Here is a 14,111-nt window from a genome sequence, read left to right as displayed (position 1 = left end):
GGCGGAGGGGGAGAGGCGGAGTGGGAGGGAGAGAGAGGACAGACGAGTTGAGAGAAGAGGAGGAGAGGGTGATCGGAGGCGGTGTCGAGTGTGTGTGCCGGCGGTCACCGTCCCCGGATCACCGCGCTCCGGCCGGCGTCTATCTCGCTCCCCTGGCGATCTTCTCCCTCGGACGGCCTCCTCCGATCTCGTCTCCTCGTCCACATCGCGAACACAACCGCTCTTTGCGCCGTCTCCAGCTGCACCCCCTCGCTCTCCCCGTTGCACACTGCGAATGGCGCGTGTATACCCCGGTGTCGGGCAGGCCGGGTGACGGTGTGTAGTAGCGTCCGGTGAGTGATAGATGGGGCTGCTAAACCGACCTGCTTTGACAGATCGTTGCGTGCGACGCTCCTCTCACTCCGACTCCTCTCTCCTCCATGCCACCACCACCAGTCGCTCTCAGACCGCGCCTTCGCTTCTTCGGCCCGTCTCCTGTGCATCCTGGCGTTCTTCGTGCCGATGTTGGCCCTCTCACTGCCTAGCTAGTCTCTCGATGGTCTCTTTCTGCCTCCGGACATCTGCCAGGTCCTCGACTGCGCCCATGTTCCGCACACGCAACGTTTCCGTCAGCACAACACCGCCATCTCGTCGGGGCGGTCTCTCTGCCTCGGATCCGAACGAGTACCACGCTCGCGCTTCCTGCCGTAGCCCATCTCGCTCTCACAATGGCACTCCACAGAACGAGCGAGCAATGCGGAAGATCGACAGCCTTGGTCTCGCTTGTATTCTTCAGTATCGAGATCTCCCTCTGGTGTTATTCTATTCGCAGACCCCCGCACACAGTACCTTTGTTAGTCGTGTGCTTTCCGTTGCTCGCCGTCCACGTCCCTGCCTCCTGTCCATCACTTTTGCTCATTCACACTTTTCTTAAAGGCATCTGGGGTCAGGTCGAATGGTGACAGATATGCAAATCATATCTAGCTCTCGTAGGCGTGCTGACAATCGCCCTCGTGCATTCTGCCATATGCTGAGGTTGCGTACCGCGGGTCCCAGCTTCCCCGTCCCCATGAAATATACATCTAGCCCGCAACGCGGCTCAAGGAAGTCGGAGGGAAAGATGGCGCGATGTGCAGTTGTCGCCCGGCGCAGTGCGGGATCCTCGGAGCGCCCAACGGTATACTTGGCCAGCACTTATGGGCGGCTGCGGCACAACTCTTCGACCTCGACCTCGACCATCCCGAGCCCTCTTCCTCTCAACCTGTGGCGCCACGATGCCTGAAAGGGCCGCTCTTCCTCTGGACATATTGTATCTGATCATGGAGGCCCTCGAAGACGATCCCGCCTCCCTCTGCGCATGCGCTCTCGCTGGGAGAGCTCTCGCCACCTGCGTCAGGACGTCTCTCTACCGCCACATTTTTCTCTCAGGCTTCTCCCTTCAGAGGGTAGAAATACCTCTGCTCTCGCGCACCCTCGCTGCTAATCCCTCCCTTGGCCCTCGAGTGCGGACTCTCGAGATCTCCGACCCGCGCACTGGGGTCGTCCCCTGGTCTCTTCCGCCAGTAAGACCCGTATGCGTCACGCCTGAGCTACCCTTGCTACATCACCTCTCGGAGCTACGCACGCTGATCTTACACCAAGTCCTGCTGCACAGCATGGACAGCTTCCTCGCCGTTCTCGCCATGTTCCCGAAGCTTGAGGACCTGGTCTGCCACACCCTCCTAGACGCCACATCTAACAACGGAGGCGCCGCTGACGATGCCGTCGAGCCGATCACGCTCAACGCTTTGCAACGACGCCCATTCCCAAGCCTCAGGGCACTCGTCATCAACAATGGGTATTGGAACAGCCATACGGTACTGGCCGACCGACTGCTGCTGGATGATGCGGCGGCGATCGCCGGCTTACAGCTCCTCGACCTTGACTTTGGGTCTACTTCAGGCACTTTGTGGTGGGCTCCCATTATACGCGCCGCGGGCGCCACATTATGTTCTCTCAGCATATCAGTGGTCGATCCAACGCCGGACGACACAACCACGTCCGTTCCCGCTGGTATCGAACGGTTCGGTGCGTCACAATATACCACACTCCGTGAGTACAGCTCACAACTCATCTCCCCTCCCTTGCAGAGTCCGTCCACGCGTACGTCCTCGACCACGTAGCGCACTGCACCGCGCTCCAGTCGCTCACGGTCATCTACCACATCAACCCACTCACACGCATCTACGCGCCGCCCCCAGACGACCTCCTCGACGCGCTCTGCACGCTCCTCGAGCGCCACATCCCGCCATTGCCAGCGCTCGCACACCTCGCATTCGAGCTGTACGACTGCGCGAGCATCGCCGAAGTCTTCAGCCGCGCGAGCTGCACGCGCCTCGCGGGCAGCCTGCTCGACGCCTCACGCTACCCGCGATTCAGTCTGTTAGCGGTGCGCGTGCACCCGCCGGCGGATTTCGAAAGATGGTCGTGGCCAGGCGCGGAGAGCCTGCGGCGGGAGTGCATGATGCGGGACGAGCTATTTGCGTGGGCGCGAGAGGCGTTTGCGGCGTTTGAGGGTGTTCCTGGTGTTGTGCTGGAGGTCGACTCGGGGAGGTTCCCGTCTGAGAGCGGCTCGGATGTTGATGGCGCGAGCCTGAGCGTGCGGACGATGTCTTCTGTGCACGAATCCATATTCTGTTGTGTACCGCGGGTCAGTCTCTGCGTCCTGATGTAGGGCGAACATTTGTCTGTGATATGCGCGTACTTTAGATCGAGAGAATGACAATGTCGGATTTTCACGCATGTGTTGACTGGTAAATGCAACCTGAGCTCGAGCTTGGGCTGTAGCGCCGAGACGACCATATCTAGGCTCGTAAACCAGCACTCTAATTCTGCGGAAGACAGTCGTTTCTTTAGAATAGAGGCTGGACTATCCTATGAGGGGGTGCGGGTGACCCCCGTGGGAACGACGCGCCCCAAAAAGTGTCTCGACGTCTTTCCTCACCCGCCGTTTTACGCAGCGGAAAATCTCAGGAAAATATAGGTTGGTTTGGAGGACACAGTGTTCTAGCTAGACCATTTTATTATCGTGGTATGTAGCCCACAGTGAGCCATGGAGCTCTCGTCGACGCAGAGCCTCAGCCACCCGTTCAGTGTCCGCTGACACCTCTTGACAGCTCTCGCCCAGAAATTGCAACTCAGACGGTTCCCACGGGGGTCACCCGCTCCCCCCTCTCATACGATGTTCATACCTAGACCATATCGCGTGGACGTGGACACCACCCTCAACTCGAGTCGAATGCCTCAGGCTCAAACAACATTGCTGCAGGATATCTTGATCTCAACATGGACATCCTCGCAGACGTTGCCTTCTCTCTGCAACCCTCGCGCACGGCGCAGTCCGGGATCTTCGGAGCGCCTAACAGTGGAGGCCATTGGCCGGCGGGATAACTCTTCGTCCTCAACCACCACCACCACCATCCTTCGTCTTCTTCGATCTGCTCTGTGGCGACGCAATTCCTCAGATGTCCTCTCCTCCTCTAGACATCCTGTTTACGATCATGGACACCCTCGCAGACGATCGTGCCTCCCTCCATGCATGTGTCCTCGCTGGGAACCGAGCCCTCGCCGCCTGTGCACGGACGATTCTCTACAGAGACGTCTCCCTCTCAGCTGTCTCCCGCGAAGTGGCCGATTTTCATCTCTTCTCGCTCACCCTCTCTGCGAGCTGCTCGCTTGGTGCACTCGTCAAGACCCTCAGAATTTCCGGATCGCTTGAAAGTCACCCGCGATACCTTTTTGACGAAAAGCCGCTCCTCACGCCCGAGCTGATCCCGTTTTCCCACCTGCCGGAGCTTCGCATTCTGACCCTAGACCATGTTCGGCTACTTGGTGTGGATGGTCTGCTCGTCGTCCTTGCCATGCTCCCGAAGCTCGAGCGCCTTGTCTGCGACGGTCTCTTTGACCAGGCCGCTCTCGACCTTGGCACGATTTATGAAGACATGGAAACAGCAATATCGTCTGTACCTCCCCTCGAGACGTGTTCCCGAGGCTCAAGGGACTTCGCGTCGAATACGGGTATTGGCGCCACCCGGCGTTTGCCAATAGGATCTTGTTCAATTACCCCAGTGTGATCGCCAATCTCCAGTATCTTGACCTATCTTTCGCGTGGATTGAAGACACCCTTTTGTGGACTCCCGTCATACGCGCCGCGGGAGCGACTTTGCGCTCTCTCAGCATGACTTTGGCTGATCATGACCTGCTTGACCGGTGGGATAACACTGTACAGGCGCCTGCAGACATCGAGCGAAACGGTTCGTCGTAACGTCATCCGTATAGCTGTATTCTGTCACTTACTTTCTCTCAGCATCCAACTTTGCAGACGTTTTTGACAGCGTGGCGCACTGCTCTGTCCTGCGCTCACTCCGCATCAAATACCTTCCCAATCAATATACGTATATCCCCAATACACACCCTCAGGACCCCTTGTACGCGCCGTGCGCGGTACTCGAGCGTCACCCCCCGCCGCTCCCTGCGCTCGAGCACTTCTCCCTGCAAGCGCGTGTCCGCGAGGAGCAGATGGTCTCCCCTGCTCCCGCGCTCTGTGCGCGCCTCGCGGACAGCCTGCTCGACGCGACACGGTACCCGCACTTTGCGCTGCTCACGATACGTGCGGAGCTACAGAAATGGCAGGGCAATTATTGGTCGATATCTTGGGAGCCCAGTGCACAGGAGCGCGCCGAGCGGGACGCAATGCTCGGGCGGGTACGCGCGGCATTCGCGGCCTTTGGGCGTGCCCCGGGCGTGGTGTTGGATGTAGATTTGTTGACTCTGCGACAGCGGGTGTCCTCGCGGGAACCAAGCCGGGAGGACGACGCCTCGAATGACGTCTCCGAGAATGGCACGGGTTGGACAATGTGGTCCGAGTCTGCACATCGCGCTCGTAAGTACTATCTGCTGCATGCGGCGGACTGCAGGCTCTCGCTGCTTAGTTATGTAGGATTGATATCGTGCGTGTATGCTGAGTGTTCAAAAACACGGACGTACAGCTTTCGGCATATTTTTAGCTCTCACTGCCCAGCAAGTACTGAAATACATAGGCCGAAACAAAGTCCGCCATAACAACGCACGCCGTTGAGACTCGAAGTCCATCGACCATCACCCCGACCCCGACCAAGGATGGATAACCAATCATGAGAGCTCATTGGCTTCGTTAGTAACCTCCTCTGCGATGGCTGGCGCACGATCGCTAGCTACGTGTGCTAGCTAGTACAAGAGAATATATATTGAGCTGATATACCACTGCTCGAGCGAAAGGTGCTTCATGGAGGCAGAAGCAACGCTGTATCGCCTGCGGACTGCCGGATCGGCACAAGCCCGTCATAGCTAGAAGCGAGCTCCCTCCGCCTCGCACCACTCCACAACCACGTCGTCGATGTCGTGGGTTTTCAGAACAGCAAGGATCTCCTGAGAGACCTCGTGGGCGGCATCGGCGGAGGTCGAGCCCGGGGGGACTTTGACCCAGATGACGGGGGGTCCGAGGCCCCACGTCCCCTCATCTTCCCCCGGGGTATCGGTAAAGAAGCAGACCGTGCTGAGGGACGTCCATTTGATCTCGCCCGCCTTGAGTAGGGCGAAAACCTGCGGGGCGACCACATCCCACACGTCTTTCAACGGGGTGCCGTGTGTGCCGTGGATCGACTTGACGGGAAGGTCGGCGTGTCCGCCGGCGGGCTTCGGGAAGGGCCTGGTGAGGTAATCTGAGCGGTATATGAGGTCTGGGTGGTCACTGGCCGAGATCCCGTTGTAGTATGACGTCCTTTCGTAGTCATCGGGGGCGTGCACGGATAGTACAGCGGAGGCTGAGAGAGTGGATGGCGTAGTCGTGCTGCTTGAGGCTCGAGAGCCAGGCTTGCGAGGCGTGTCGCGGGCCTTTTTCGCCTTGTCCTCGTCGTTCATACTTTGGAGAGTGACGATGGAGAGACCTGGATAAGAAATTAGGGTGAAGTAGGCGTAGAAAGAGATAGAAGGACTCGCGAAACAGATCTGGGTACTCTCTCATTGTCTGGAGCACCTCCGCTACGCGTTCGGATCTCTGGCGTTCGCCTAGACCGGCTCTACGTAGTTGAGCTTCTGTGTATGGGAAAGCTTTCGAGTCGAGAGGTCAGTGAACTGCAATAATCGACTCGGTAAAACAAATATCACTAACCACGAGGGGGCATAGTGAATACCTAGGCAGTCAAACAAAGTTCGATGATGGGCAGAGTGGGTGGGGGACGAGAACAAACAAAGAGGGGCTTATCGCCTCTTCTCGCAGTCCAATGCACTGTAACAGGCGCTACTTGTACATATTTGTCCCGATGTCGGACGTTGGGCGTCTGCTTAGGCTACTCGACCATGATGCATGACTATTGAAGCTTCGTTCTCACCACATTCTCAAGGTTCGCTTGCTCGCCCACATTACGCACTACAACGTTCCATACAGTGGGTAAAGTGGACCTGACGCCTGATCCTCTAATCGGACATAACCAGCATGTCCAATTCAAGTACAAAAAAGGTGGTGCTTCCGCTCGACATCCTTCTCTACATCCTCGACTGCGTCGATGGAGACGATCCATCCTCTCTTTACAACTGTGCGCTAGCAGGTCATGCCCTTCTCCCTCACACCCGTATCTGTCTCTACCGGTCGATCACGCTAATGGGCCAGGGACGCGCTATAGCTAACGCGCGCACGCTATCCTGTACGCTTACCGACCATCCTGCGCTCGGCTCGCTCGTCCGGTCGCTCACTATCTCCCGCTTCACCGCAAGTGACGCGGACGAGATCGACGATGCGGTCATTTCACCCCGCGTCCTTCCTTGGCACCTCTTCATCTCGCTGCGAACGCTCTCGCTCGAATGGGTGCAATTGATGAACACCGAAAGCTTCGTCGTCGTGATCAGCATGCTCCCGCGGCTGGAGCGGCTCGTCTGCTACATGGTCTGGGACGAATTACGATCATCTAGACTCAGGCTCGACCCTCCTTCCGACCATCCCCTCGACTCGGACGGCATGCAGTTCATTCCTGACCCTTCACAATTCCCTACGATCCGGGAAATCGTGGTCAAACTCGGAGGATGGTCACACTCGGTGCTGGTCGACAGGCTCCTGCAGGACGGCGGACGGAGCCTTCTGGGTCTTCAAATGATCAACGTATCGTTCGAGGGTGCTGCCCAGGTCCTCCCATGGATCTCGGTTATTCACGCAGCGCGGACGTCTCTGCACGCTATAAGCGTATCGACGGGCGACCGCGTGCACGCACTGACAGAGACTGCCCCTCAATGGGCTGTCACTCGTGCCGACCAGCACCGTACGCCCCAATTCACGCGAAAACGAGTCAGCATAATGCTGACGCATCACACGTTTCCAGCGAGCTATCACGCGTACACGCTCAACACCATCGCACAGTGCCCCGCGCTGCGTTTCCTCCATTTACGGTTCCGCCCAGACACGTTCCTAAAAGACCCCCCCTCGGAGGGGTTCTTCGAGCTCCTCTGCGCGCTCTTCGAGCGTCGGCCCCCGCCGTTCCCCGTTTTCGAGCACCTCAAGCTCAAGATGGTCGACCGCGCGGGGCGCATGACGTCGATCACCGACGAGCTCTGCGCACGGCTCGCGAGCAGCCTGCTTGACCGACAGCGGTACCCCGCGTTTCGCAGGCTGACACTGCGTGTGGAGCCGCAAGTATGGAACGACCACCACGAGCTCTGGTCATCTCGGTTTGCCGCGTTCCAGCTTGATGAGCTGAGAGACGCGCTGGTTACAAGATGGCGCGCAGCATTCGCGGCGTTCGACCGGGCCCCGGGTGTAGTGCTGGATGTTGACGTCTATCGCATCCCGGTCAGTCAGTGCCCATGATGTTGGTGACTGCTCACTCTCTTGGGATCTGAGACGCCGCTTCAAGACGTTCGCAGACTCTGGTTCGATCACGACGGCCGACTGAACACACAGGCCATCCTGGTACACAAGACTCTTGATTAGCCCGTACCCAAAATGTTATCAATACCCAACATACTCCACATACACGTCGTCCTGCTTTCTGGATCGTCCACGCCCCCGTGTCCATCTCAACAGCCGCCCACTGTACGACAAGCTGACCCACCGACGCCGCCGCTACCTATCTACTCCCCTCGAAGACGAGATGATGCTGTACCCGCTTGCGTCCTTGTCGTCAAGTGTATACGCTTTGCGCCACCGTTCTAGGCCTCGTCAGGCATCCGGAACTTGGAGAGACGCCCATTGTTGAGGTAGAAGTCTCCGACAATCCCGCCGCCGTACGCAGTGCGGGTATGTGCAAGTATATGCCCATAGTCGTGCTGTGCGCTTTATCTACATATCTGCCGCTGCGGCAGCTTACCGCCCCATGCGGCGCATCTCCTTTCCTGGCGTTACTTTGACTAAGACGACAAGGAGATACGCATCCGGGGCCGTCGATATGCACATCGAAGTGCTATCACCGAAAAGAGGTGAGTGTAAGCATCGATGCCAGATGGATCATCAAGCTGCAGTCCGTTGATCGCATGGTTCCTTAGAACTCATAGACGTTTGTTCTATGACGGAGTACACAAATCCTCCGCGATCGAGGGACTGCGGAGACTCCATAGAGTATATATACGTTGCAAGACACCCACCTGTCAGCGGAAGTCAGCACCTCGTCGAGCTCATTCCTCGCTTTATCCCACTTATACAGCGTCATCATCACAAATGTCTCTCTGCAAGCACTGCGTTTCTGGCGAGTACTATCTCGATTTTCTTCTCGCCGAATATGCGCCTAACACCGCGTCGGTTCAATGCAGGCGTTCGTCACGAAGGCACGCCCGAGGGTATGTTCTCGTCGATTTGCTTGCGGTATCTGTTTACCATATAACTCAGCTGTGTCCCGCTTCCAGGCCAGACCATCCTGATCGGCGGTATCGAGACTTACGTTGCGACCCCATCCACCGACTACCCCAAGGACAAGGCAATCCTCTTCCTCAGCGACATCCTTGGCCTTAAGCTGCAAAACAGTCTGGTAAGTACAACAAATGTCAACGCCGCGAACGGCATCCGCCAAAACCCGCGCTCACCATGCAACTTGAACAATCCACAGCTGCTCGCGGACGCCTACGCGCGCAACGGCTTCAAGGTGTACCTGCCGGACCTCTTCGCGGGCGACGCGCTGCCCGAGGCAGAGCTCAACAGCGGCGATTTCGACCTCATGGGCTGGCTGGGCAAACACCCCGCATCGGAGATCCCGGACATTGTGCGCCCCGTGCTGAGCGCGCTCAAGGCGGAGGGCGTCACGAAGATCGCCGCGGTCGGGTACTGCTACGGAGGGCGGCCCGCGTTCGACCTCGCCATCAGCGGGGAGGTCAACGTCGTCGCGGTCTCGCACCCGTCGCTCTTGAAGAGCCCCGATGATCTCGAGGTGTGTTGTACCTGCATGAGTCGGACTAATGAGCGGTATTAACAGAAGTCGCAACAGACATACCTGGCGAAGTCGAAGGCACCACTGCTGATCAACTCGTGCGAGAACGACTTTCAGTTCGGAAAGGACGCGCAGGCGAAGGCGGACGAGATCCTCGGAGACGGCAAGTTCGCGCCCGGATACGAGCGCACATACTGGGAGGGCTGCACACACGGCTTTGCCGTCCGTGGTGATATTGTACGTGCTTTCGGCGTGCAGTCCATAGCACGCTCATGGCTAAAGGCGTTCCCGTTCGCAGAGCGACCCGAAGATCAAGGCTGGGAAGGAGGGCGCGTTCAAAGCGACGGTCGAGTTCCTGATCAAGCACTTGTAACATGGGACGCTCGACGATCAATTTTGGAAGACGCCGAAAGTTGTGTGGTCGTGCGGGAAGTTCGAGTATCCGCGAAGTGCGGCAAGGCCGAGGGCACCACATGAATCGCTGGTCGTCGCCAGTCACTAGCTGCAGGATGGCGCCCGAGGGCGCACGGGATTCGCATGGGCTCATCAAGATCCGGACGCGCTGCCACCACTAGATGTCTCCGCCGTGTCTCAGTACCTGACAGACGGAGCTGTAGAAATGCATACTGCTTTGATGTCGGAGACATCGCTGCAAGACGGGGTCAGCCACAACTTCGAACACGATGACCAATGAGATACAACTGAAAGGTCCTACTGATACACAGCGTTCTTGACTTCAGACTGCTCGCTAATCATACCTCCTGTTCGTACCCATCCCACTCTCCATACGCGTCGTCCTTCTCCTCCACATCCTCTTCGCCCTCCGCGTCCTCATCGTCCGCCGCCTCCAGCAGGTTCTCCACCCCAGCCGAAACCGGCGCCCCTGGCACGACACTCGCGGAGCGCTCCTTCGCCGGCAGAGCCTGGCCAACGCCGCCGCCGCCCTCTTCGACGATAAGCATGCCCTCGCCCTCGTCCTTGTCGTCGAGCGTGTACAGCCCCTCGTCCTTCCCGTCCTCGTCCTCGTCGTCCCCCGCCGGCATCTGGAACGAGCCGCCCGCGTCCGTGAAGAGGTCCTTGAGCGCGTTGTAGTTGATCCGCTTGCTGTACTTCGGGTTCTTCTTGATGAGGTTCCGCACGGACTCGGCGGCGGTGCTCCCGTGCGGTGTCGACGCATCCCGCGGTTTGTTGTTTGTTTTTCGGCGCTATGGGGAGCAAAACCGCATGAGATTTGAGCGTACCGACGTGGCTAAGAAGCTTCGCGGAGGTGCGAAATGAAGCAGAGCACCACGATAGACTTGATGTGATGGAATGAAATGAGAATAAATGTTGCCCTAAGCGGGATACGAACCTTGCGCGTCTTTTTCTGCTTATCTTCGCTCTCTTGTAGTTCCGCTTTCGCTGATCGATACCGTTCAGCGACAGCGTGCATTAGGTTGCACAACATATGATGCGACCACTATCCGTGGCCGTACTCACCTGCGAGTGCCTCCAAATAGTCGCGGTTCATCTCGACCCAGACGCGTTCCTTGATCCTCACCTCGTCGTCGGTGAGCAGGAAGCGGTCGAGCTCCTCCTCGTCGAGTCCGAGCAGCTCGTCGTCGCCCGTGAAGTTCTCGTGCCGTCGCTGCTCGGCTTCGTCCAGTGCAGAGTTGAGCAGCGAGCTTTGGGCGGTGGTGAGAAAGTCTGTGACCTCTTGCTCTACGACCGCGGTGACGGTCTCATCAAGCGGCGACGGCGGCTCCTCGGGGAGTGAGAGCGCCTTGTCTGGGGGCAGGTCGGGGTCCGGGTTCGGTATTTGCTGCGACTCGGGCGGGGGATTGACGAGCGTGCGCTCCGGTTCCGGCTCGAGGAGGGCTGGGTCGATGGGGGGATCCGGACTGGCCAGGGGCATACTGAAAGGGACATCGTCGCCGTCTTCTGGGAGGAAGAGGGGGAGAGGACCAGTCGTCCCAGCCAGAATACCTTGGTTCAAGAGCTCCGCGTCTATCGACGGGGGCGGAGGCAGCTGGGAAGGACCAGCGTCTTCGGGCGCAGGAGAGGCTTCCGCCTCAGCTTCTTCCTCCGAGTCCTCCGAGTCCCTCTTCCGTTTCTTCTTGCCCTTTCCCTTCGCTTTTGCCTTGCCCTTACCTTTACCTTTACCCTCCTCGTCCGGCATTACGCCACCGTTTTCGCGCAACACGCGCTCCTTCTCTTCCTTCTCCTTCCCCTTCGTGTACGCAGGCGGGTCCATCTCATCCTCGAGCCAGACCGTGCGGAAGTCCGCCAGCGTGAGCGCGCCGCTCGGCGTCCTGCGGAACTCGTCCAAGCGCTTCTTCAGCGTCGTGTCCGCGATCTTCACCACCTGCACGATCTCCGCGACGCTCCTCCTGAAGTTGTTCATGCGCGCGGCGAGGAGCAGGCACGCGCCGCAGATGCCCGCGGGGCGACGGCCCTTCGTCATCCAGTCACGGTCGAAGCGCTGCACGAGGCGCACCGCGTCCATCGCGACCTGGTGCGTCTCGTCCCCGAACTCGAGCAGCGCGGCGAAGCGCGAGATGTAGTGAGAGGGGTCGACGAGCGGGAGCCGTAGATTCAGCGTCTGTACGAGCTGCAAGTATGTGTGCCCGAGCTCGAACACGTTCACCTGAAGGGGTGGGTGTATGCGCACGTGAATGAGTGGAAGGTGATGGAGGAGGGAGGATATGTACCTGGAGCAGGTCGGAAAAGTCGATAAGCATGTAGTTCCGCGTCTCCTTCTGTCGACATGCGACGTAGAGGCAGACGGCGACGACGTTCATGCTCTTCCGGCCCTTGGTAAATTTGTGCTCGACGGCAAGGGTGTAGAGGCGGGTTGCGGCTAGCGATACGACTTCGGATAGTCTGAGCGCGGTTGCGACTTGCTGAATCTTTCTGCTCGCTGGGTAAAATGTAAGAACAAGCGAAACGGGCGTACTGATGGTGCTCACCATTTGCGATGGTCTGTTCCCTACTCTCCGTGTTACCCCTATTTCCAAACATACCGCCCATTCGCGCTCGTGCTGCACTATATCAGAACGTGCGACCGCGAAGAAACAAGAGGAAAACGTACTGGCACCCTGACCAACGAACGTCCCCTGTACCATAGCAGCACCATTACTCGTCTCGCCGAAGGTTACCTACAGAAAATGTTAGCACCGCGGCGGAATACATCGCTCGTAATCCATCACGCACCTCATTTACGATGGTATTCTCCTCTACCACTGTTCCGCAGTTCACGCAAAAGCCGTTACCGGCAGCTGCATCGTATTCGATGACAGTACCGCCGCAATCGGTGCAGACCGTCTAGTAGGGCAGAGTAGGGCACATGAGCAATACTGAATGCAGCGAATATAGTTGCGGCGAGCGTACCATGTTGCGCGAAACCTGCGGGAGACGGAGGGAGGAAAGTGCGCCCAGCCATCTCGGCGGCCCGTTCTCTCATCGCAGAGGAGGGGTGTACGGGGGCCTGATAGGGTTCGAGGTCCTGGGCGCGTAACGTGGAGAATTAAGGGTGAGGTGGAAGAACGGTAAGGATGTTTACAGGAATGGCCCATGCAGGGACGGTAGTGTTCAGTTCGTCGAGGTCCTCGGGCAAGTCGTAGTCTCGTCACCAGCCGGTATTCGGGGGTCGCGCAGTTTCTTCCAAATCGGGACAGGAAAGACAGAAACCCGCGCAGAGACCCACCTATACCGTCTGGTGGCTTTCGTATAGAGGGGTGGGGGGCTGTCACACCCGGTCACTCTCGCTCCACCTGGACGTGCGCGCGACAGCTCTCGACTCTGCAGCCTCCCGCCCTCTGTCGCCGACCTTAGTGTGCTTTCTGCGATAGACCCCCGCGCGCAGTCCCGAACGATATTTCTTCGAGGACAAAACGTGTGCGAGAATATAGGCACCGCTTTGCGAAGCATTCAACACCTCTCGTCAGTCCGTCTCAAGGCGTGCAGCGAACACAATGGGTATTATATGCACAGATAATCCAAGCCGCCGATTTTTCGCTCCTAAATGCGAAATCAGGGTACGCGCGTGGTCTCGCGAGCTGCCTGATAAAAACCCGTACTGGTGTGAACCGCGCGGGAAGCATATAGTTGCAAACAACCACGGAGGCCGCCTCATTCTAGCGGGGGCGGGTGCTCGATCGGGACGCGTCGAGGCGCGTTTGACAGGCTGACAGGCTTCGCTGTCGCGCGAGCGTGACAACCCCCCACCCCTCTGTCCGAATTCCACCAGACGGTATAGTTTTCGCTCCTCTCCCTCTGCCTTGTCCCTGTCCCAAAAAGGAGCGATCTAATTATACCGTCTGGTGACGAGACTAGGCAAGTCGAATCATGAACCTTTCGTAGTAGACGCCTCCCCCCGGCTTACGTCTTTGTGCACTGATTGGCTTGGACCTTTATGCCAGTCAAATTCGGCAGAGCGAGATGCCCAGAAAGAAGACCACCAAGGGCCGAGCGCGACCAGCACATAGCCCACCTCCGGCCGAGGAAGACCGCAAGCCCGATATCCCTCAACCACCCTCACGTCCCCTCCAACCAATCTCCCGCATACATCGCGCCGAGCTCAACGCTCTCCTCGATAGCGAATCAGTTGATCTCTCTGTCTCATTTTGCAATGCATGGGCGACGGAACGCGGTGTCGATCCCGTCTTCGTCACCGACTGGGTTCGTCGAAGATCGAGGCGGACTTCCGGTCTCTCTGCACAGAGGATAGAT

At 58.3% G+C, this 14,111-nt stretch overlaps 4 protein-coding genes across 4 annotated transcripts; 2 read left to right on the top strand and 2 right to left on the bottom strand.

Annotated features, from left to right (window-relative positions):
- Positions 1 to 1,298: 1,298 nt before the first annotated feature.
- On the top strand, positions 1,299 to 4,957 carry TRAVEDRAFT_24515 (uncharacterized protein; the record flags this gene model as incomplete). Its single annotated transcript, XM_008046454.1, has 7 exons — positions 1,299 to 2,046; positions 2,109 to 2,668; positions 3,384 to 3,980; positions 4,247 to 4,271; positions 4,325 to 4,722; positions 4,798 to 4,900; positions 4,935 to 4,957. 7 exons carry the CDS (start codon positions 1,299 to 1,301, stop codon positions 4,955 to 4,957), a joined length of 2,454 nt encoding a protein of 817 aa, XP_008044645.1.
- Positions 4,958 to 5,343: 386 nt separating this feature from the next.
- TRAVEDRAFT_24514 (uncharacterized protein) lies at positions 5,344 to 6,179 on the bottom strand (the record flags this gene model as incomplete). The annotated part of the gene is made up of 2 exons (XM_008046453.1): positions 5,344 to 5,942; positions 6,167 to 6,179. 2 exons carry the CDS (start codon positions 6,177 to 6,179, stop codon positions 5,344 to 5,346), a joined length of 612 nt encoding a protein of 203 aa, XP_008044644.1.
- A 2,519-nt stretch (positions 6,180 to 8,698) lies between these two features.
- On the top strand, positions 8,699 to 9,774 carry TRAVEDRAFT_40616 (alpha/beta-hydrolase; the record flags this gene model as incomplete). Its single annotated transcript, XM_008046502.1, has 6 exons — positions 8,699 to 8,726; positions 8,791 to 8,817; positions 8,884 to 9,005; positions 9,084 to 9,401; positions 9,459 to 9,638; positions 9,700 to 9,774. 6 exons carry the CDS (start codon positions 8,699 to 8,701, stop codon positions 9,772 to 9,774), a joined length of 750 nt encoding a protein of 249 aa, XP_008044693.1.
- A 379-nt stretch (positions 9,775 to 10,153) lies between these two features.
- Positions 10,154 to 12,773, bottom strand: TRAVEDRAFT_24512 (transcription factor TFIIIB subunit BRF1; the record flags this gene model as incomplete). Its single annotated transcript, XM_008046452.1, has 8 exons — positions 10,154 to 10,606; positions 10,753 to 10,802; positions 10,881 to 12,027; positions 12,092 to 12,300; positions 12,350 to 12,421; positions 12,472 to 12,538; positions 12,594 to 12,704; positions 12,771 to 12,773. 8 exons carry the CDS (start codon positions 12,771 to 12,773, stop codon positions 10,154 to 10,156), a joined length of 2,112 nt encoding a protein of 703 aa, XP_008044643.1.
- Between the last annotated feature and the right edge of the window lie 1,338 nt (positions 12,774 to 14,111).

Source organism: Trametes versicolor, assembly GCF_000271585.1.
Source record: "Trametes versicolor FP-101664 SS1 unplaced genomic scaffold TRAVEscaffold_14, whole genome shotgun sequence".
Taxonomy (NCBI): Eukaryota; Fungi; Basidiomycota; class Agaricomycetes; order Polyporales; family Polyporaceae; genus Trametes; species Trametes versicolor.
Note: the sequence above shows the minus strand (reverse complement) of the source record. Positions and strands in the feature narration are given on the sequence as shown.